At 40.2% G+C, this 25,012-nt stretch overlaps 1 protein-coding gene across 6 annotated transcripts in view; it reads right to left on the bottom strand.

The window, feature by feature from the left end:
* The window catches only part of LOC135710157 (ankyrin-3-like), a 266,177-nt gene that overhangs the window by 67,270 nt on the left and 173,895 nt on the right, over window positions 1-25,012 (bottom strand). For 5 of the 6 annotated variants that reach the window (XM_065232674.1, XM_065232707.1, XM_065232688.1 and 2 more), the window contains exons 5-7: window positions 24,086-24,939; window positions 22,996-24,023; window positions 16,380-16,493 (exon numbers count right to left, since the gene is read on the bottom strand). In XM_065232674.1, coding sequence (XP_065088746.1) covers window positions 16,380-16,493; window positions 22,996-24,023; window positions 24,086-24,939 — 1,996 coding nt within the window. The remainder of the gene's footprint in view (window positions 1-16,379; window positions 16,494-22,995; window positions 24,024-24,085; window positions 24,940-25,012) is intronic. The other variant, XM_065232701.1, reaches the window with a different exon arrangement.

Raw genomic sequence — 25,012 nt, 5'->3', positions numbered from 1 at the left:
TCAATATCAACCGTATTTTGTAGTAGGGTAGAGAACTACTTCGGCCTAATCGCCCATTTTGAGCCTATCGAGCAGAAAACTTCAAATAAATCCATGATTTCAGAGTTAACAAGTCAATTATGCGTTTGGTATGTTACTTTAGTTAATAAACTACGGAACGAAGTCAATGAGAACACGTGATATGAAGATTTGCACCCATTATCCCCAAAAACGAAAGAAGCGCTCCGACCGAATCAATTTTTATCTTCATCCGATAGGCCGAAGCGAATTCATTGGCGTTTCAATGCGTTAAGCCGAGTTTAGAATCTGTAGGCCGAATTTGGCGTCAAGAAGCAGTGTTAGACTTTTGACAATATCTCAATGATTGGTTTCTCTTTATCAAATCTTACGGTACGTATGGAAAGGTAAATAAATTTGGAAACCATCAGTAATAATAACATTCCGTTTGGTGCTAAACTACGCTAGATTAAGAAAGACTATTAAGCAGGTCGGAAATGGAGTAGCTAACCCTATGTATATTTCATTTGCAAAAAAAACCTGATATGACAAGTTTGTTCAGTGGTAAAAATGTAATTAGATTGATGGTGAAAGACGAAGGAATTGTTTAAATACATTAAGTGAAGTGTTTGATGAAAAATACAGCGAAGTTAACGTTTAAATGTTGGTTGTCAAAGCCATCATGAAATACAAATTTATATTTGCACAATTTATTAATCAATTTATTCAATATGCCCTGAAAAAATATATAGTACTTCATCGAACAAGGATTAACGAGAAAATTACATTGTGAACGATATAACATTAATGAATGTGATGAATACCATGTTAATATAGGATTGCCAATTGGATTGGAATTGCAAAATCCAGATAGACAAATTGGCAAACTAAACACTGCATCGCCTATACATCAATGTCCCGTCTGCATCCGCGCCACCAAGCAACGTCAAAAATCCCATTCAACAGTCCCACAGTTATGGCCCCGTGCACAGATAAATTTCGGGCCGGTCATCCCGCGTTCTACAGACTACCGAATCCAACTGCATTCGGCAAGATGCAGAAATGCATCGCTACACGGCGACGCCGACGACGACGGTCGGCAACCAAAATGGCATTTTATTTATAGCTCACTCGCAGTGGAAATGCATTTTTCAAATTATCTCTCAAATTCCTGTAACATCATCGAACTGCACCAGGGCGGCGGCGGTGGCAGTGATGAAGCGCAGACATGCACACAGTTGTAGCACCGTACGATATGGACACACGTTCTGAACCAAAAAGTACACGTGAATCATTTCTTTTACAATGACAAAACTCATTAACAATTCAATTAGATGACATGTCGGACTGTCTGTCTAGTCGCGTATGACGACGCACCTATCATCCTATTCGGGTACTTGAAATGTAGAATGTAAAACATGGGTGCATTTCCTACTTCTAGCTTCGGAAGCTGCGTGCGCATCTCTAAATACCACATCTCTAGGTCTGTAGGTACAGTACACTGTTGCTAATTGGATGCAACTGAGTCCGAAATATGCCACTTGATTTGCTCCTTTCGACCATCAGGCGAACACTGTTTAGCAGAATGCATGTGTGCAGATTCAACGACGACGCCACTCGAAATGCACTTTTGATGCACAAACGCGCGTGACTTGTCAGTAGTGCGATTATTGGTGTGGTGGTGGTGGTGGAGCAAGTGCATCACTCGACTTTAAGAATGTTACGAATAAAAACGGTCAGTATGATCCAGATCATAATATTGTGTGCTATTTTTGCCCATGTGCAATTAGTTTGTCATCTCGTGATAGTACAAGTTGCTCCATTCAGGTATGACGTCGCGCACGACAAATTGCCGCTAATTAGCGAATGCCTGTCATTTGTTTATGGAACCTTGACGGTCACAAAAAGGCACAAACAACTGATAAAGATTCGAAGGGATTAACCGATTGGAACGTTGGAATTGAATAGACATTACTAAATGGAAAGCTTTATATGACCGATACTTGTTACACAGGTTGGGTATAGCTTAACATTTTGGAGAAATTGTCATAGAAAATATTAGAATGGATATGAAATAATAAAACAAATCTCATCTGAAATATCAACAATTGTTGCAATTTGGAAACTTCAATGTTGAGCATAAATAAAGATATGGTTTTTAGAACTTACGTTTTGATGACTCATAGGGTTTGGCGTTTTCGGAAGCTTATAGTACCTTGAAGCTTTAAGATCGGATTAGCGATTTTAAATAATGTATTTTAAGATCACTTTGAAGTTTTACGGCGAATTGAATTTAGATTTTTAGATTTGAAATTGATTTGACATTTGCTAATGCAGGGCTGGTAGCGATCGCTGCTGTCAAAAATAGTGATTCTAGTGACCATGTTGCAGAAATAAGTGACCAACTAGTGACATATAGTTGTAAAAATAGTTACTAAAAAGTGACCTTAGAGAAGAAAAGTAACGATGGCACACCAAATAAATGTTTGATGTTTTAGACTTATGTACGATATAAACCTTAAAAGCGAAAGATTCAATAGAAAGTTTATGGCCAAACCCACGGGGTGTGAATCCTCAGGAAATTTTATTTTTCCTCAAAATACCTGGAAGGCTCAGAGAATTTAATAATTTTATTACTAAGGATATTTTAAAGAAAATAATTAATTTTAAAATGCAAGCATATAATTTTTCTCGTTATTTTCATTCACACTTTGAACATTATAGATCCACAGTGCATTAATCTTCAGTAACAAACATGCAAATTTCCTGGAAATTTCAAATTTGAACTAGTTCTGGACTTAAAAACTATACTACTTCAAGAAATTTCAAGGGTTAAATTCCATGCACAGTTTTAAAAGCTCGTGGAATTTTATAATAATTACTTAGGACCACATTTCAAGGGAGTTCTGGGAAAAAAATCTTGGAGAAAAACATCAAGTGCAATCTGCTTTCGAGGTAGTTCTGATGAATTTTAGATTTAAATTGACTGATGAAAAATTTGAAGAAACCCTGAATTGAATTAAAAGCAAATTTTAATGAGAACTCTTAGTAATTTCTGAGGAACACAACTCCTTCCAAGGGCCTTCTGAGGATAATTTGTGAGTTTGTGGGAGAAAACGAATCCCGAACATAAGTCCTTGGAATCATTTTGAAAATACTAAAAGGAGGATTACAATTAAATCTGAGAATAACTCCAGAACACATTCAAAGGAATTCGGAAAATAAATTCAGAAGAGTTTTCCAAACAAATTAGGAGAAGAAATCTAAGGAATTTGTGAGGAGAAACGCCAATGAATTCTTAGGAAACTTTCAATGTGAGTAGAATTCCAAGGGAAAGAGTGAGATTCAAAAAGAAATCTGAAATGAATTCAATGAATATTCGGAGAATCTTTCCAAATGGTTTCTTATTGTGGTGAGTTTCAAGATAATTCCGAGGTAAACTAGAAGAAAATTGAATTCGAAGCTACATCAAAATGTTGAGGTATGTTTCAATGGAAATCAGAATGTACTATTCTGAGGTCTTCAGAACTACTTGAAAGTTCCCAATTTTTTTCATGAAGTTAAAGAAACAGCAGTTGCAGTTCTTTTTTGTTTGAAACACTAGCCTGATGCTCACAATACTTCTCATTAGATTCTTAAACTTCCCTGAACTTTATGGGACTTCCTAAAGTTTCCTCAATTTTTCTAACGATCATAGATCTCTGCTAAAGGTTTAACAATTCGCTGAAGTTCTCTAAACTTCTTTAAAATTTATATGACTTCTCCAATGTTAACGGAACTGCTCTGAAGTTCTCTGTTCCTTTCTGAAATTCTCAAAACTTCTCTAAGGTTTTGCCGTTTTCATGAAGCTTGTTGTACTGCCCTGAATTTAATTGAACCGCCCTAAAAATGTTTAAGCTTCACTGAACTTCTAAACTCATGGGAAGACCTCAATTAAATTTTTAACGTATCTGTAGTTATCTGAAAATCTAGGAACTGCCTTAAATTTTCACCAATTTTCTGAAACTAATGGAACTGACCTCCCCCTGAAATTCGAAGCTTAAGGGGGGAGTACACCTTGATTAAAAAAAAAAATGCATTTTTTTTGGCTTCAATTTAGAAAAGACTCCAAGTCCGCCAGAATATTCCTTACCGCTTTACGAAGCGATTTCCTAAAACATGTACCGGCGCGCTCTGAGAGAGCAATTTTATCTTGAAACGCGTTTATCTCGAAACGGGGTTTTTCAAACTGGCGTGTAGAATAACTCTAACCAGTTATCATCAAATTTGAATATCGCCTAGGTTTTCTTGTTCAGAATTAAATTCTGCTTAGAAATACGTACCCACATTTTCGATTTTGTCAAAAATTGATTTTTAATCCACGATTTTGTAAGCATTTTTAGGGTGAAAAAATTGACTTTTTTTTTCCTAAGGCCACAACTTTTGAAAAATTTAATTAAAAAAAAATCGGAATACGTATTTCTAACCCAAATTTCATTACTAATCAGGATTTTTGTTCGATTTATATTCCAGGATCACATGGAAAGGAGTATTTTCCCACGCCGTTTTCCGACTTCCGACTTTTGGGCAACGGCCACGGGGAGATGCCAATCGAGTTAAAAAAAAAATACAAATTGTAGTTCGAAGGATGACTAATAAATGGGTTATAACATATTTGACCTCCCTGAGTGTTTTATTGCTTAAAAAATTAACGAAAAGGCCTTACTTTTTGGACGCTCAAAGTGTACTACCCCCTTAATAAACTTCTTTAAAATTCTCCCGCATTTTGCTGATGTTCATACAAAATTCGCGGATCTCCTCTTAAGCTCCATAGATTTCTATGAATTTCTCGAAATGTTACTGAAGATCACTATCCTTCTGTGAAGATTTCGAAATTTTTTGTGCTCCCGCAATTTTCATGGAATTAGAAATTCTCAAGATTTTTCTAAAGTTCATGAAACTTTCCTTAAATAATTGACATTAATTTGAAACTTTTTCAGTAGTCTAGACTTTCCTGGTGGTATTTAAACTGGCTAAGCGATTATTGAATTTCCTTAAAGTATTTTTAATAGCACACAACTTTACTGAAATTAAATGATTTGCCTTGAAGTTTCGACAATTTTCCTTAAGTATTATAATCATTATAAACGCTCACTAATTTTCCCTGATCTTATCTATGCTAACCTGAAGTTCTCTAAATTTATTTAGCTATCCGGCAAATTTTCGGATATATATATATTCATAATTAAGTTAATGAAATTATTCTGAAGCTATCTGATCGTCCTCGAGGTACTCGGAACTTTACTGAATATCATGAAACCATCAAAAAATATCTAAATGTATTAAAAGTTCTCTAGATCTTCTTGAAGCTTGCTAAAAAGACTCGCATTTTTTCTTAATTAATGGAACTTTGTTGATGTTATCCAATCAACTAAGCTAAATTTTCGCATTTTTTATAAGTTCTTGAAATCTCCATGATATAACACCTTTAGAATACTCTCACGTTTTCCTATAATTTTTATCACGTTCCAGAAATTCTCTCGGAGCTTTGCTGAAGTTTCAGGAAATTCCCTGAGTTTCTCGAAACTACTTTTAGGTTTCTACAATTTCCTTGACATTATTTGAACTGCCCTTTTGATCCTATGATCTGTCTTGATGTTCTCGAAACTTCCCTAGAGCTCTAATTTATATTGAGGATCTCAGCTCTGCTGGAAAATAAATGGAATTCCCGTAAACACCTTTAAATTTCCCTGAAGTTTTCATAATTTCTCTGAAGGTCTCTGTACATCCCTGAATCGGAACATCTCAAGGGTTTTAGATTTTTTTTTCAGCACGTCATGGAACTATCCTGAATTTTTCTAAATTTACTATTATAGATCTTTTAACTGCTCCAAAAGTCAGGACTAAAGCTACGGAAACTGCTCTTAAGATCTGAAATTCCCCAAATATCTCTAGATCTAGCTTTTTTGAGGTGCTTAGAACTTCTTAAACATATTCACAATACCCCTCATGTTTTCTATATTTCTCAAGTTTGCTTGACGACTGTGAAGTTCTCTGAAGTTCTAGGAACTTCATTAAAGTTCCTGAAAATTTCCGGATGCCAAAAAGAACCATTTTGAGGTTCTTAAAGTTTCCAGTAAGTTCCCCATACTTTCAGCGCATTAACTTCCCTTATGATCCCGCAGTTTGTTCATGGAGCTTCACTGAAATTTTCAGCATTTCTTTTATTACTCAGAACTTCTCCTAAGTGCCTAAAATTGTTGTGAAGTTAATGGGACTGCCATGAAGATCGCTTATCTTTCATAAAGTTAATTACTAACTTGAAATAAATCATTCCTTTTTTCCTTGATTCTGGTACTTGTACATGGGATGCGAAACTTTAAAATATTGAATAATTTTAAATCTTGGACTTACTCAAATTAAGTAAGTTTTTATTTTATCTCTATAAAGTGAGAAATTAAGTAAATGTTAAACTTCAACATTCAATGGACTTAATTGTGAAGCTGTTTCTTTTAAAACTGATTACCATGTCTTAAATATGTTTGAGTACATTGCTGTTGTTTTTGATCTACAAAAAAAAAAGCATATTCTTAACGCATTTAAAAAATAGCCTGGAGTTTATCCGTTAAAGTTCTGGAAAACTCAGGTAATTTTATTTAGAAAGATGAGTAGATAGAGAAAGACGATTAAACGTCACAAAGCAAAGAATGATCAATCTTGAAATACGTACACGCTAAAAATGTTGAAAATAGTTACTGATTACAAGAAAATGTGACTTTACTGACTTGGCCTTGAAAAAAGATACTTTTTAGTGCACGTAGCCTTTGCGCGAACTATTTAGTGTCGATTACGCGGTACAGATTTTCCATCGCCTCACGATCTCGGTATTCCTGCTGACGCTTCTTCCTTCGGAAAACCGAGTTTCGTCTGTATCGCTCTACATTCAATCTCGTGCGGTGTTGCAGCATTATCGCCTGAACTGCTTTCTTCTCATCTACAAACAGTTTGCATTCGCCGTCAAACCAGTCATTTCTTCGATCCGGAATCGCAGTACCTCGTGCCGGTGCAGCAGAACTACCTAGGGAGCATCCATAAATGACGTAGCATATTTTTGATCAATTTTAGACCCCTCCTCCCCCCCTCGTAGCGTATTTGGCTATATCCAATACATGGCCGGTCACAAATTCTGAAACCCCCACCTCCCCCCTCAAATGCTACGTCATTTATGCATGTTCCCCTATGGTACAACTGCTCTCATGTGAAGCAAATAGTTGTGTTAACAAAAAATCTATAATAATTTCTATGAGTCTGCCAAACATCAAGATCTAATCTCCCGGACAATTTGAAGAATTATTCTTCAAATTGTCCGGGAGATTAGATCTTGATGTTTGGCAGACTCATGGAAATCTTGTTCGATGTCAAGACTGATTTTATGAACCCTTCGACCCTTTTATGAACCTTTGATTATCCAAGCTTCCTTGGAGATCTGCTCTTCAACTTCTATAGACTCTACAAGGTATTCAACTGTGAATCGAACAAATGTTAGAGATATACAGTTAAAATGACAAAGCATTTCGAGTTCTCCAAATTATCCTGGAGTTTGGGTTAAAATGTTTTACAGACTCAAAGGTATACTACGATGTCCCGACTAAATATTCATTAAATCCCGTTTTCTTTAAACTTTCTATTGAGCTGTCTCTCATTCGTTTGTTGGCAATCTATTACACTGAAGTCTTTTTTACACGGTTTTTTTTACACGGTTTTCCACGATTTACACGGTACGTTTTTAACGATTTCTCGACAACGATACAACCTATCGACTTGATTCCAATCACATTATCCGTTTCAAGCTATTTGTAATCGAATGGCATACTTAAAAAAAAAAATCACAATTTTTGGTGTAAATACAGAAATTTTTAAAATATGTCTATATGGACCATATCATGCTTTAATTACAAATGGCATCAAAATCCGATTTTTTAAAAACATTTAAGCATGCGAAAAATCAAAATCTCGTAGGTTTTTTTTTACACGTTTTTTTTTTACACGGACCGTATCCCCCGTGTAAAAAAAGACCTGAGTGTATTTGTATTGAACATTATGATTACACTGAATAATTCAAATTCCACTCGACAGAATAATTTAAAATGAACCGATTTAGGAATGTGAGGAATCAACCTAACTTTTGGCGAAGAAAAACCAGAAGTAGGTACACGAATGTTGATTAATCCGTCACTTCGGACATGGTGTGCGGGGTCGTCCCCAAATCAGAGGGTCTTTAGAATAATATCTTACAAATATTATATGAAGGAGAATATCTGATGAATTAAAGGTCTTGAGAAAAATACTTCTTAAGTAGATGTTGGATTAACTTTCCCTCCCTTCCCCTGCGATTGTAAGGATGTGGCCAGGTGTATAATGCGATGCTTGTATTGTAGATTTTATTTTCGTGTGGGGAAAATCACTAATCCCAAGTGATATTTTCTGCGTCAACACTCGATATTTTCTGCAAAACGTATTAGTTGACCATTATATAGCCACCCACGATTTGTACAATCGCATATGCTATGCTATGCTATGCTAATTAAAGGTCTTGAGAAAAATACGATAGTATGCTATCTGCAGGATTTCTATTTTATCAGTTGATTCTTCACAATAATAATATCCGAACGATATTATTTAATTGATTGATCGATGATCCTGATGTGATTTGAACTCCATTTGATCTTAACACTTTTATGATCTTATATTTCACCAGTACATGCATCACCGCGATGGAGGATAAGGCACAAGTCAATGTCATGTATTCATGGAGCTCAATATTGTTCCCGACGATTGGAGGCAAGTGAGGGTGATAGCCATTAAAAAGCCTGATAAACCCGCGTCGGATCACAATTCGTATCGGCCCATCGCGATGCTGTCGTGTATTCGGAAATTGATGGAGAAAATGATCCTTTTTCGCCTCGACAAATGGGTTGAGACGAACCACCTTCTTTCAGATACTCAATTTGGTTTCCGTAGGGGCAAGGGAACGAACGACTGTCTCGCGTTGCTTTCCTCGGAAATTCAGTTGGCTTTTGCTAAGAAAGAGCAAATGGCTTCTGTGTTCTTGGATATCAAGGGGGCTTTTGATGCAGTATCCGTTGAAGTTCTTTCAGAGAAACTCCACGCTTGTGGATTGTCTCCATTAATGAATAATTTTTTGTACAATTTGCTGTCAGAAAAACATATGAGCTTTTTCATGGAAACTCTACAGCTTTTCGATTTAGCTACATGGGTCTCCCCCAAGGCTCATGTTTAAGCCCCCTTTTGTACAAATTCTACGTTAGAGAAATTGATGTCTGTCTTAGTGACAATTGCACGTTGAGACAACTTGCAGATGACGGCGTAGTGTCTATCACAGGGCCAAAAGAGGTTGACCTGCAAGGACCCTTACAGGATACCTTGGACAATTTGTCTACTTGGGCTATTCAGCTAGGTATCGAATTCTCCAAGGAGAAAACTGAGTTGGTCGTTTTTTCTAGGAAGCATAGCCCAGCACAACCGAAGCTTCAACTTTTGGGTAAACCGATCACTCATTCCATGTCTTTTAAATATCTCGGGGTCTGGTTCGATTCCAAATGCACCTGGAGATCCCACATTGAGTATCTGAGACGAAAATGCCAACTAAGGATCAATTTCCTTCGATCAATTACCGGAACGTGGTGGGGAGCCCATCCACAAGATCTTCTGACGTTGTACCGCACAACGATTTTATCGGTTTTAGAGTACGGTAGTTTTTGCTTTCAGTCGGCAGCTAAAACGCACATCATCAAGCTGGAACGGATCCAGTATCGTTGTCTTCGTATCGCGTTAGGATGCATGCACTCGACTCATACTATGAGTCTCGAAGTGCTGGCGGGCATGTTGCCACTATCCGTCCGTTTTTCAGAGTTATCTCTGAGGCTCCTCACCCGTTGCGAAGTAATGAACCCACTGGTGATCGAAAACTTTGAGAAGCTTCTGGAGCTAAATCCTCAAACATGTTTTATGACTTTGTACTACCTATATTTAACACAGGATGTCAGCCCTTCAAGAAATATTCCCAATCGTGTAGTCTTCTCCGATTTCGGCAATTCAGTGAATTTTGATTTATCAATGACGCAGGAAATCCGCGGAATTCCAGAGCATCATCGTCCTATGATTGCTCCGTCATTATACGCTGCAAAGTTTGGCCATGTTGATTCTGCAAGAACGTTTTTCACAGATGGATCTCTAATAGAGGAGTCCGCTGGTTTTGGTGTATTTAATGAATTTCATAGCGCCTCTCGAAAACTTGAAGCTCCTTGTTCTGTGTATGTGGCTGAACTGGCAGCAATTCACTACACCTTGGAAACTATTGCTTCACTTCTTCCACACCACTACTTTATTTTTACGGATAGTCTCAGTTCTGTCGAGGCTATCCGTTCCATTAGGCCGGTAAAGCACTTCTCGTATTTTCTCTTGAAAATACGAGAACTGCTTAGTGCTTTATCCGTGCGCTCTTTCATCATCACCTTCGCGTGGGTCCCTTCGCATTGCTCAATTTTGGGCAATGAGAAGGCGGATTCACTTGCGAAGGTGGGCGCTATGGAAGGCGACATTTATGATCGACAAATCGCCTATAGTGAATTTTTCTCTATTTACCGACAGCAGTCACTCGTTAGCTGGCAACATCAATGGAGTGAAGGGAGCTTGGGACGATGGCTACATTCAATTATCCCTAAGGTGTCGAAGTTTGCATGGTTCAAAGGGTTGGACTTGGGTCGAGACTTCATACGCGTGATGTCTCGTCTCATGTCCAATCACTATTCTCTAAACGCTCACTTGTTCCGTGTGGGGTTGGGATACAGCAATCTCTGTGAATGTGGACAAGGTTACCAGGACGCTGATCACATCCTTTGGTCTTGTGCGGAGTATCGTGGAGTCAGATCACATTTTTATGATTCCCTTCGGGCTCGAGGTAGACAACCTAATGTTCCAGTTAGGGATATTTTGGCTAGACGCGATCTGGAGTTTATGAAACTCATATATGTTTACTTTAAGGATATTAACCTTAGATTGTAAGTTTGATTAACCTTGTATTTAGTTTGTATTTTGTACGTGTGGGGGTTTTTTTTCAATGTTTGTTTTCAAGATGAATAGAAATAATTTCATGCTTTAGGATAAATTAAATAGTTGTATCGTAAACCACATTTCAAACCTCCTTCTTCCCTTTTCCCATCCACAAAATTGTAAATCTCCACTAACCTCGAGACAACCGCGAGTACTAGGTCCAGTTCCTTTAACTTTAAATTTAAGACAGTAATAATGTATAACGCAAAAGATAACTCGGCTCTGTAAAGTTTATTTGATTGAGCCTGTACAAATAAAGTAATTATAAAAAAAAAATGTCATATATACTGATCTGAAAGCCGCATTCGGCAAAATCGACCAGAAGGTTTTGTAATGCAAGCTTTCCCGACTAGGAGCGTCTGAGCAACTTAGGTCGTGGTTACATTCCTACTTGACTGGACGAACTCTTCGAGTACAACTAGGACCGTGTGTCTCTTCTACGTTTACCAGCACCTCTGGAGTACCTCAGGGAAGTAACCTGGGTTCACTTTTGTTTACGATATTCTTAAATGCAAGCTCGTTTATGCAGATGATCTTAAGCTATACGTCATAGTTCACTCGATTGAGGATTGTCATCGTCTTCAAGCTCTGCTAGATTTGTTTGTGGATTGGTGCCGTCGCAATAAACTCATCATCAGCGTTCCAAAGTGTGCAGTGATGACATTTCACCGCTCTAAGAGTTCAATCCTTTACGACTACTGCATTGACAATGTAACGCTTCGCAGAGTAGAACGTATGACTGATCTTGGTGTTCTTTTGGACCCAAAGTTGACCTTCAATCTAAGGCGAATCGTCAACTGGGATTTATTTCAAAGATTGCACGAGATTTCAAAGACCCTCACTGCTTGAAGGCACTATATTGCTCTTTAGTTCGGCCCATACTTGAGAATGCATCTGTGATCTGGTATGGAATCTCCGAATAGAACGTGTTCAGAAATTATTTTTTTTAGGTTGGCTTTGCTTAGCTTGCCGTGGCGCGATTCAATGAATTTACCACCTTATGCAGACCGAAGCATGCTATTGGACCTGGGCACATTGGAACACAGAAGAAAAATGCAACAAGCCTTATTTGTAGCGAAACTTTTAAATGGCGATGTGGACTGCCCTCAACTGCTTTCACAATTAGACTTCCGTGTTCCTCAAAGGATGTTGCGGCAATCATCCTTACTACAATCAAGATTCCATCGGACTGCATATGGATACTATGACCAATGTATGCGATAATTCGGGCATTCTCCGCTGTGGAAGAAGCATTTGAATTCGGATAAACATCAACCAATTTCGAAACCGATTGAGAAGATTGTGATTATTTTGTAATCTGTTTATCTGTTGTTTTTTTGTGTAGGGGACATGGCTCTAATGTTGGCCTATGGATCTAAGATTGGGCCCATCGCTAAAAATCTGCTATTTATCAATTGTATCCAGATGAACGCGTCATTGGGACGGTACTAATGGATATTTTTGGTTGCTATTGAAAATTTAGTCGATTGCTGAATTTATGTATGGGTCCAAATTAGGGACACTTAGGCCGACATTACATACATTTCCCCCTATTATCTAAGTTTTGTTCATTAAGACAACTACTGTCAGATTTTGCATGAAGCCGGTCAGATTTTGCATGAAGCCGGTCGAAATTTCGAAAGGCGTAGTAGGCTCTGCCTTTGAACCAGTTTGACGTGCATTTTCTTTGCTGTGATTTTTTCGGAGGAACGTTTTCGGCATATTTTTAAAATAGTATAAAAAACCAATCTGATTGTGATTTCTAAAGTTATTCAAGTTTGGGGTTGTCTTTCCGTGACTCTCAACAATACCCGTGTCAGAAGTTTTTTCAGAGCTTCAGAGGGCAGCAGCTCCGAAAACAAACTCCTCCAGTGAACCCCCGACGTTATTTCGTTTGCGACGACGTCACGGAGAAGCGAACCACAAGGGCTGATCCTGGGGACTCTTTTATGTCGTTTTCGTTTTTACTACACTACACCGGTGTAGTGTAAGCAGCAATAAGCACGAGTCACTGACAGTTCATCATCATTTGTTTGTTAACAAAGGTGCAACCGATAGCTACACCCTAAAATTTTTCGGTGTTCGGCGGTGTAGCACCGGTGTAGCTACACCGCAAAAACGAAAACGACATTAGTGATATTTCATATTAGCTGAACCTGATCTGGATGATCAAAATGTGAAAATTACAAAAAGATAACAGATACAGGACTACAGGAAATTCTCCCTGAAGAAAAGGAATCACCAGGATCAAGATGTATTCAAGGAGAGGCAACATGTTAATTCTGTTGAATAATATCAGGTGGATATCATCCTGATTCAAGCAAGAAAGGTGGACCATGAAAGTACCAGTAGCGCCATGCAATTTCATTCTGTTGACATTGCTCATGGATTCATTTGGTGAGTTCGTTCCTACTTATTAACACTTGTGATTATGATGTTCAACAGTGTTGAATGGCCACAAACAACTGCAGAATCTGGTGAGAGCTTACCATTTATTTACCATTATTTATAAATATTTGTACAGTAGTCGTTTGATTTAGGTACGGTTCGATTTTAGCAACAAAATCATGTCGTTTTTGGCACGGGGTTTAATTTTGACCAAATGCCAAGATTGAACGAAACTTGAAAATAGTGTGTTTTTGCTCCTTGTGATTACAATTTTAATAAAAAATTATTATTAGTAATGTCTTTATCATGGCGATGCAGTGGTCCGAAGTCAACTAAATCATAAATTGAATTTCAAAATAAGATCGTTCGATTTTGGCAACACAAAATTTTCGGGCTTGCTGCCAAAATTGAACGGGTACAATTTAACTGCAAAGGAATAGGTAGATTAAAAGTTTGTTAATAAACGTTTTATAATCTTGTACGCGAAAACCCAACGCTCTTACCCATTCCTTTTAGTGATTCCTCGTGGAAGTGCAGAGGATTTCTCGGCTTCCATCAAAGCGAGTGTCACGTCAACACATTTCTACTCATTCCTTTCTTGACCTGCGTTAGTACGCGGCCGGTGCTGGTATTGCCCAGTTTGAGATCACCAGTTTTTACAAATTGATGATGATTGCTAGTCCCAACCAGCAGGATTTTCCAGTAATCAAAGGATCACATTTTAGTCCTTGTTACTTTTTATGACTTGATAATAGTGACAAGACTCGAATAGTGACCACCGCGCCGTTCTGCATTTCTATATTGTATATTTCAAATGAAAAATATTGTTTATGTTCATAGATTTCACATAATCCTTTTCCCTTTGTCCTTCTCCTTTTCCTTTCCCTCTTCTCTTTTCAGAAAGCGAGTAATAGCGCTATATCCATAAGTCATAAAAGGCTAGGACAAGAGCTAGTGCTTATGCCCCAACCGTCAGAAGAAAATGGAGCATCATTTAACCTTTCTAGCTTTGATGCTTCCAAGGACCAACCAATCATATAATTACCAAAATCGGAACGTGCGGTACGAGATGTCCACGTTTCATCCATTTATTGGATTCTGAAGCATCGATGTTTTCTGAATCATCTTGCCCCTTAAATGCTGCACAGTTGGCCTGGCCGTTTTGATATGTGTGACGCATCTTCGATGTGAAACATATATCAAATAGACAAGAAAAATTATTTAGGTATATATATCATTTTCCAGGATGCTTTCATGAACTAGCTATGTTGGTGTTAGATTAGATTAGCTTAGAGAAGACAACTATGATGAATTACAATAAATAAATAAATTATAACCTGATATTCAGTCAATACAAGAGTATTTTGGAGCTTTGCGTAGCCCTCCGAATACGTTTAGTCTGTCGTGACATACAACACCAAAATATGTCTTACAATGATGTGATATGTAGCTCTACAGATTCGTATGATCAACGTAACATCGTAGAAGAAATTGTTGAACCTAAAGAACTTCAATATTTGAACTCCTGAATTTTTTTCACAACGTATGATATGTTGTTTGTACAAATGTTCTAAATCAATGTGAAGCTCTATGGATTACTAAAGTACATCTAAACATCATGGATGAGTTAATGAGCCTGGTAGAATTCAAAATCTGATCTCCACGTGGTTTGGAGAATCTTACGTATTTTGCTTATACAACTTATGTCACGCATATTGTGATAAGGTCATAGAACTGCATAGATTCCGAGAATATATGAAAATCGGAATTTCCGGAAAACATAGAGTTCCTGGAGTCCCGGAAATTCCAAGAGTTTCGGACAAGGTTGCAAATACTCATTTCAGCTAAAATAATGTTTTTCGGAATAATAAAACCAAAAGATGGTATGATGGCATGTTTTACTTGTAACTTACAAGAAGAGGTTACAAAGTATGCGTTTGAAACATAAAACCTGTAAATTTTGCTTTCTATGAGTCACAATCAGCGATTTGCTGATCGCTGAGTGAGTGAGTGAGTGAGTGAGTGAGTTTGTGAAAAATCGCTGATTATGACTCTCATGAAGTAAAATAAACAGGTTTAATGTGTCAAAAACATTCTTTGCAACCTCTTCTTGTATCCTACAAATTCAAAATATGATCATGGCATCTAATTATTTCATAATTTAAAAAAAAACATGGTTTTAGCTGAAATGAGTATTTGCAACCTTGGTTTCGAATATGGGTTGAACTTTCTGAACTGGAGAGTTCTGAAAGTTTTGACAGTTTTCGAAGATCATGGAATTAAGACAGCATCCAGCACTAATTAGACACCCCAATCTCCTCCCAGAGATCGGCTAACGGCACTGGAGAAAATACTGATATATGTCAAACAAATTTATATATGATGCAAAAACAACACTTTAATAGGACGAAAACACAAAACACAAAAAAACTATTGAAACAGAAGAACAGCATTCATGATTCATCTCATCTGCACATACCGGTAACACTTAGTACCGTAATTATCAATGACTAAACACGGAGCTAGCACCACATATAGTAAAAGCAGAAATGTGTGAAATTCAAGCAAATTGCACCTTATATACACGGGATGAGAATAGAACAATGACAAACACTGGAAAATTTTGCTATATACAACGAACAATAAAACTAATTGATCCTCGAACTGTGTGAAATGTAAAGATTTAGAATTCAAACACTAAATTTCGTTTCGGTGTGTGCAATGGTAGCCAATCTGCAGAAAATTTCATCTTTTCGCTAACCGGATGTTTTGTAAAATAGAATCGAACCGAAAATCAAAGATCCAAAAAGATAAGTAAATTTAAAAATGTGTGTGCTGGAGTGAGGGTAGGAAGAACACGATCATCCGAAACGATCACTTACGTGTGTAACGCATCTGCGACTGATAGTACTTGACAACACCACTACTGCTGCACGACTGCTGGGTTTGGCTCAGAAGGTTGGTGTCAGTCGGCAGATTGGTATCGTCTGTTCCGCCTGCCACCGGGCGTTGAGGAGAAGGATAGGCGGTGGTGGATGGCGGGTGGTACGGTGTGGGAGAATACGATCCACCCCGCCACGTGTGTTGGTGTGTGTATTCAACGGTGGTTGTTGTTATTATGGCATAGTTGGGATTAGGTGGCGTTACAGTCGGAGGTTCCAAGCCGGTGTGTGCGGTTTTCCGAGTTCGGGTTGCAGTCCGGATCACATTACAGTCCGTCCAGGGGACGCGCGAGCGCGGTCGTTCGTTAAATCCGATTTAATGGCGTTTCGTTTTGCAGAAGGTTTTCCCGAAACAATTGATCATTTACAATTTTTACGGATATTTACAACCGTGAATGATGATCAACGACACACACACCCAGCGTGGTAAACATAAGCACAAGATAACCGAAAAGAAACACATCACATCACAGAGGAAAGCGGAAAGAGTCAAAGTACACGTGGGAGAAAGAAAGAAAGAGAACGTGTTAATTGCGGTGTAGGGTTTTTCGGTGGAGACGTTGATTCAATTAAGTCATACATTCCCTGCTGGTAGGTATGATTTACTACACACACTCTATTAGTGTTGCGGTGGTTGTTATTGTTTGTTGCTATTATAGTTCGGTACGGTGCTGCTGTCGGCCTGGCACTATTCGTGTGGTTTCGTTTTGGGCAGTCAGGTCGGCGTGGTGATGTCGTTAATGCACTTTTTCACGCCCACGCCCGGTGGGTGACAGATTTACGATTATGTTAGGGAAGTGATGAAAAATTCAAAACACGAACATGGTTTGACATTAATTGAATTCAATAGATGGTGGTTCCGGTGTTCACTTGAACGTGATGGGAAAATTGTATGTGCCTAGCCTAGCCGTGACATTTTCAGAAAATCACATTTACTACTTTCACAACAGTGTTGTAAAATATCATGAGAATTATCATGTGTTTTTAGTCGTAATCAGAAGATTTGAAAGATTTTACAAAACACTGAATATCATTAAGATCACAGTAGACTGCACGTGCGAAAGAATATGACGTTCGATTTTTTTTTTCTCGGAGTTGTTTATGCTTATTTGGTTATTAATCCGATTAACATTTTCGAAGATGGCCAAGAACACGATTATCCGTTTCAAAAGGAATCAAACCATCTATGCAGAAAAGCCCTGTGAGAACTGCATCCCATCCCCACGGGATACTGGCTGTACTGATTGTGATTTGCCGCTGACATACGGTTTCGAAAACGAAGAGGAACCTTTATTGGATTGGAACCAAGAAATTGCAAGTTGCTACACCTGATACTTGGCTACCTTCACTCGGATCCAGCAATCAACTACAGCCGATTATCTTTTATCCCAAGCCGGAGGATCACTACATTTGGACACTTCAAACTGGTTCTACATAGGACGGGACTAGTTTATGTTGATCCCCATCAAGCGAACCGTCTTTGATTGGAACTACAATGCAAAAATAGCACGGATGCTTCCTGTGGATTCATTTGGACTAAATTTAAATGATTCTCTTAAATTTGTCAAATTCTTAATGGAGTTTTCTCCACTCATCCCATTTTGTGTGTCTTTGAAATCATCATTGAAAGCCAAATGGATTGTCTGCACATTTTTGAGCATGAGGTGGGACATTACTGTAAATCAGTTAAAACATTAAATTATATACTGGGTTGGGGGGGTGGGTAGCCTAAGGGAATCAAAGGATTTGTTGACTGGACGAGGGTTCATGGATTTGCCAGTCCCTTGTCACGTGATTACACATGGCCATCTGGTCGTTTTGTCCAAAGGTATTCAATGAAGCTGATTCACCCTGCTGCAACAAACCATCAGGCAGAACTTTACAACCGGTAAAGTATCCGTAGACATTGGTAAATCATTAGGATAAAAGTGTTTATGATTTTTACGGTTTCAATTTATAGTTAAAAGCATAATCATTGGACATGACATATATGGGGATTTGTTTTATTATCGAAGTGCTCTTAGCGAATCCATTTAAGGCTTGTACTCGAAAAAAATGCACAATTTTTATCCGTGTTTAACTTTTTTATCCGTGGGTAAAAATTTACGAAAATCTGGGTATAACTAGTTTGGAGTGAATTGTTTACATGTGCAAAATTTCATAACAATCGGTTCAGTGGTTATTTAGATATAATCGAAACAAGAAGAAAATCGCCGGAGAATTTTGCGCGCCGTCATGGAAAATCCGACTGCGACCATGAGATGGATCGGAAGACAACTAGGAATCACCCATACAACTGTGTCTCGGGTAGTAAAATCGTTTTAGGAGTCCCAGACGACCGAGCGGCGGGCCGGAAGTGGAAGAAAATTGAAGACAGCTGACCCTGTGAAGGCCCGGAAGGTGTTGGATTATTTCAAGCGTAATCCGAACTTTTCGATTCGCGACGTGGCTCTGAAGGCAAAGTGTTCCGCCTGGTTCGTTCAGCAAACCATGACACGAGCTGGGCTTCGTGTAGGAAGGCACCGAACCGGCGTGATCAACAAAACACGGCGGCCAAATCCCGCGCAAGGAAGCTGTATCGAGAGTGGTTAACGAAACCGATGTGTGTGGTTATGGATGACGAAACCTACATCAAGGCAAACGCAAAGCAGATACCGGGGCTGGAGTACTACGTTGCCAAATCACGGTTTGAAGTTCCGGAGGGCATGAGGAAGAAGAAAATGGACAAATTCCCCAAAAAATACTTGCTCTGGCAGGCCATATGCTAATGCGGTAAACTGAGTAAACCGTACATCACAATGGGTACCACCAATTGCGAAATTTACCGCACCGAGTGCCTCCAGAAGCGTCTGTTGCCCTTCTTGCGGTCCCACGGAGGCGAGACTTTATTTTGGCCGGACCTGGCATTATGCCATTACGCGCGATCGACGTTGGATTGGTACAGAGACAATAACGTTGTTTTTGTACCAAAAACCGCCAACCCCCCAAATTCACCAGATATTCGTCCGGTGGAAAGATTTTGGGCCATAATGAAGGCCAAAGTTCAAAAATCGTCCAAGGTGCTTAAGAACGAGCTGGAGTTGAAGAAAGAATGGATGAAAGTGACCAAAAAGGTCGGCTCCACCATTGCACAAAATTTAATGAAGGGTCTTAAGGGAAAGGTGCGGGCTTTCAGTGATGGAATGGAAATTGAATAAAGTAATTATGCCGAAACATAATCCATATGTATTAGTTCATTCCCTGAAAGTTTCAAGAAAATCCGACTTAATATAAAGTTTTGACGAACACTTTTGTCTGGTGCATTTTTTTTGAGTTACCTTGGAATTTTCTCTAAAACTATTTATTCGGAATATTGTTTAGAAAAGGACCAGGAATCCTTTCCACAGTCTTCATGCACACTAATCTAGACCTACGCCTAGTCGGCAATGTTTGAACTACAGAACTATTCGGTAGCGATCATGACCACCGTAATGAATATCATCGCCAAAATTGAATGTCACATATCGTACTTAGCTTCCAACCCTCCGGCCGAGAATAAGTATGGATCAGTAAAAGAACGATTGATCGACCGTTGTGCTCTTTCGCCACAGGCGCAACTCGAAAAATTACTTGGTCCCTGCAACTTAGGCGACCTTCGACCCACGCATCTACTACCCAAGATGCAGGAGAGCTGCACGGGATTGAACGTCAACGATGCATTAATGAAGATCCTGTGCCTTCAAAGGATGCCACAAAAAATCCGAGAACTTCTGAGCATAAGTGATGGAAGTTTGCAGAAATTGGCTGACAAAATGATGGGTTCCTCTCCGGTCACCACCGCAGCTGTTCATCAACTGGTCAAAATGCTGATTACGCCAATTTGAAGGAGGAAATAGAAGCTCTGACAGCTGAAATTCTACGCCTCAAGACTGAACGAACCAACACGAAATCGCAGCAGATCTTCATCTTCATCGTGATCCCGTGGCGACGACATTTGCTGGTACCATCGGAAGTCGAGCAGATCGTTGCAGTCGGTTCCCCACCTAAATCGGCGCAGGTGGGTACTGGTTTTGAAAGCCGCCGACTCGTAATTTTTGACAAATCAAGCCAGCATCGCGTCGTCATTGACACCGGCTCGGACGTGTCTATCATTCCAGCCACAAGACGTGATAAAGCAGGAGGAACAGTCCCATTTTCCTTGCACGCAGCGAATGGAACAAGAATACGTACTTACGGGAGTAAATTTATCTCTGTGGATCTCGGCCTACGACGATGCTTCAAGTGGCGCTTCCTTGTGGCGGATGTGAGCGTTGCCATAATTGGTGCGGATTTGCTGGCACATTTTGGATTACTGGTGAATCTGAAAAGTCGGCACTTGATTGACGAAACAACAAAATTACGAACTATTGGCTGTTTATCGGCAGTACCGCTCCATCGAATAACTGCAATAGATCTGCAATACCCATTTCGCGACATGCTTGCGTCGTACCGAGAGATATTAGTTATACCATCTGTTCAACAGGAAGTAAAGCGCGATGTTACACATCATATTGTTACTCGGGGACCACCGGTGGCTTCGAAGCCACGTCGTATGCATCCGGAGAAACTCCAAGCAGCAAGAGACGAATTCCAAACGATGTGCGAAATGGGCATTTGTCGGCTTTCGAGCAGTAGTTGGGCAACCCCTTTTCACTACGTTCCCAAGAAAAACGGTGAGTGGAGGTTCGTGGGCGACTACCGGTGCCTGAATAAAGCTACTGTTCCTGACAGGTACCCAGTACCTCACGTTCACGATCTTGTCAACCGATTCCAAGGTAACCACCGATCACTTTCCACTCACTTATGCTTTAACCACGAAGAACGGTATCTGCACGGCCAATCATACCAACTCAGCGACTGAGAATAATTGATTAGAGAATTTCTTTCCATACAAAATTTACTCAGATTTGGAAGAAACTACAGTTACTCATAAGCTATGAGTAACTGCAGTTTCTTCCAAATCTGAGTAAATTTTGTATGGAAAGAAAATTCTTTGAGTCAATTATTCTCAGTCGCTGAGTTGGTATGATTGGCCGTGTGGCATTTATAGCGGAGTTTACGAGTGATATTCACTATAGTCGCTATATTCATAGTCTGGCGGATAGAATTTCGATCTATCAAAAAGCGGAACCAATTCAATATATTTTAGACCAACAATTGAAAAGGTACTATCGACTTTTATAAACAAAACGTTGATTATTATTTCCTCGCCAATCAAACGCAAATTACCGGCATCATTGGACAGGGAAAACTTTCCTCAACGCAAAGATGGTGTTAGTTTGCGTAGGCGAGCCTTGAGTCACGAGAAAAGGGTTTCCGAAGTTTTGTTCGGAATAGCTGATATGCTCTTTTCTGTTGTTGGTCGTGATTTGCTCGATTGGTTCCGCTATTTGACAGCTCAATTGGTTCCCGAGATTCTATCCGCCAGACTATGCATATAGCGACTATAATATTCACCACATAAGTGGAAAGGATAACATTGTTGCAGATGCTCTTTCAAGAGTTGATGCTGTAACCGCCGGAATTGACTTTGATGTGATCGCCAAGGACCAACAAAATGATCAGCAACTAAAGAAACTTTTGTCGTCCAAAGATACTTCCTTGAAGCTCGAATCTCGAACATTCCCTCACTAGCGTTCACCGTTAGTTGAGGATGATCTTGAAACAAAGAAAAAATGAGTTAGTTAGGCTTCATCTACATATGTGATTCCTAATCTTCTATTCGTTGTTCCCTAGTTTGAAGTGGTTAAGACTAGGGTTCTGATGCATGGCCATTATCGGTGTTTGTTGCTAAGGAATTCAATTTTGACTGACAAAGGGGTGCGCCTTTAGAGGGTGTTTAACCGGACCTTTCAATTAGAGTCGGATCCTTGCGATAAATGCAAGAATGACAACTGTAAAAAAATCGAACACTTCATCATTTCTCTATAGTGATGGAGTAATACGTACTAATGCACTATTTAAACTAAGGACACGGGATATACTACAATAGATCAAATTACTGGTCACAGTGCTGAGTTTCTCAGGAATTCAAGGTCATCAAGGCAGCAACTTGTGAAACTTTTCAAGCCTATGTAAAAACAATTATGTCTAGAAAAGGATTATATGTCTATTACTGAATGAAAATATTGTATGTTTGGAATTAAAATCAGATTATTTTTCTTCAAAATTCTTTCACATCGCTTAGGGAACTCCTATTACACATAATGTACACAAACATAAAAGAACAAAACGATTATTATACTGGTACTTTCCACACGAATAGCACCACTCCACAGCGCAAACCACCGCACCGAACGAACTACAATCGAAAAAGATTTAAGCCATTCACGCGACAGATCTCCTACATACAACAGAGAAGACGCTACACAACATCGACGGGACGAGCAGCTACCTACATAATAGACATATCTCACACATTACGGAAGCGCAACATATTCGTTCACCTTAACCCCCCTCCCAATTCAACCAAACTTTACTTTCACAGAACAGTACATTCTCGGGAAAACTACAAAGGCCAACCAAAACAAACACTCACCTTCATCTTCCGAGTCCGACATGAACGTCTCGTGGATGGTTTCCGGCGCAACGATCTTGAACTTCTCGTCCACCGTTTGAGTGACGCTGGTTTCCGTGACGACCTTCAGCGTCTCCACAACGGTGATGTAGCCCAGCTTGTCGGCAATTGACAGTGCCGTCTGACCGTTGTTGGTCACCGCTTCCGGATTGGCTTTGTTCTTCAGCAGCAAGTTGATGATCAAAGTGTGACCCTGTTGGGCGGCTTGGTGCAGCGGCGTGTGACCGATGTTGGTCTTCATTTCGATGTTGGCATCGTTCTCCAGCAGGAACTTGACGATGTTGATTTGGCCAAAGTGGGCACCCACGTGCAGTGGGGTGAAGCCGGTTTTCGTTGTCGGTTCGATCTTTGCACCGTGATCGAGAAGGACCTTTGCGATATCGGTATGGTCTTCCTGGGCGCACAGATGGAGCGGAGTTAGACCATTCTTGGCGGCAAGGTTCGGGTCGGCGCCGTTTTCCAGCAGCAGCTGGGACATGTCACGGTGACCTTCCTGGGCACTGAGATGCAACGGTGCGAAACCGGTCTTGCTTTCGGCATTTGCGTCCGCCTTGTACTCGAGCAGCGTGTTGGCAATGTCCAGTTGGTTCTTCTTCGAAGCGATGTGCAGCGGTGTGTGGCCATTTTTGGCCGGGGAATAGGGGGAAGCACCTTTCTCCAGCAGCAGCAGGGCCACCTTTTGGTGATCGTAGTGACTAGCGACGTGTAGCGGAGTGACACCGTTCTTGCCCTGGACGTCCACTTGGGCACCGCGTTCCAGTAGCAGTTGTGCGCATTTGAGATTGCCGTACTTGGCCGCCAGGTGGAGAGGAGTGAACCCTTTCTTCGTAATTGCTTCCATGTTGGCTTTGTTGTCCAACAGGACGGCAGCGACGTCGTCTTGACCTTCTTTGGCAGCGATGTGCAGCGGGGTGTAGTTGTCCTTGGTGGCGGCATCGATCTTGGCACCATGCTGCAACAGGAGCATCACGATGTCGACGTTGCCGATTCTAAAAAAAACATGGGATGATTATCAGAATGTTTTGGCTTACAAAGGAATGCGAAAACTCACCTGGAGGCAACATGTAGCGGTGTTTGATCCTCCCGTGCCTGTGCATTAACGTAAGCACCGTTCCGTAGGAGAATCCGGATGATGTCGGCTTGCTTGGCTCGGGCAGCCAGATGCAGTGGGGTTTCTCCTCGCACCGTGGGAATATCGGGACTAGCATCGTGTTGCAACAGATAGATCACAATGTTCATGCAACCCATGAAACTGGCTACATGCAGCGGAGTAAGGCCGCTTTCCGTGGTAGCACTGATGGTAGCACCATGTTTTAACAGCAGTTCTACGACCTTGATGCGGTTCTTTTTGCAAGCAATGTGCAGTGGAGTGAATCCGTTGAGTGCCCTCGCGTTTGGATCGGCGGTGCGATCCAGCAGCAGTTTGGCCACTTTCACGTGACCACAGTGTGCCGCCACATGAAGAGCCGTTAGGTAGTCTATAGTGATGTCATCTACCGGTGATTTGTTGACCAGGAGAATTTTAGCGGCACTCACGTGCTCACCTTGTGCTGCCATATGTAGCGGAGCGAGGCCATTCTTGGTTTTGGCAATGATGTCGGCATTATGCTCCAGTAGCAGCTCAATGACCTGATCGTGACCGGATCGGGCCGCACAGTGCAACGGTGTCAGCCCATCCCGTGTTACGCTGTCGATTCGTGCCGAGTTCTTGATCAACATCGATACCATATTCAGCTTGCCCCACTTGCAGGCCACGTGCAGTGGGGTAATATTGTGCTTGGCGGTAAAATTAACATCGGCACCCTTCTCGATCAGCAGCTGGGCGACATTGACATTCCCATAGTGGGCGGCTATGTGCAGTGGCGTGAAGCCACTCTTGGACGACACGTCGGGATTGTGTTCGTTCTGTGTGAGAAAGGAGATAAATTGCAATTATCGTCAACCATTCACCACGCTGGTATAAATTGAATTAATAAAA

The sequence above is a fragment of the Ochlerotatus camptorhynchus genome, unplaced genomic scaffold (assembly GCF_037179485.1).
Source record: "Ochlerotatus camptorhynchus isolate MF236.1 unplaced genomic scaffold, CSIRO-AGI_Acam_v1.1 ptg000036l, whole genome shotgun sequence".
Lineage (NCBI taxonomy): Eukaryota > Metazoa > Arthropoda > Insecta > Diptera > Culicidae > Ochlerotatus > Ochlerotatus camptorhynchus.
Note: the sequence above shows the minus strand (reverse complement) of the source record. Positions and strands in the feature narration are given on the sequence as shown.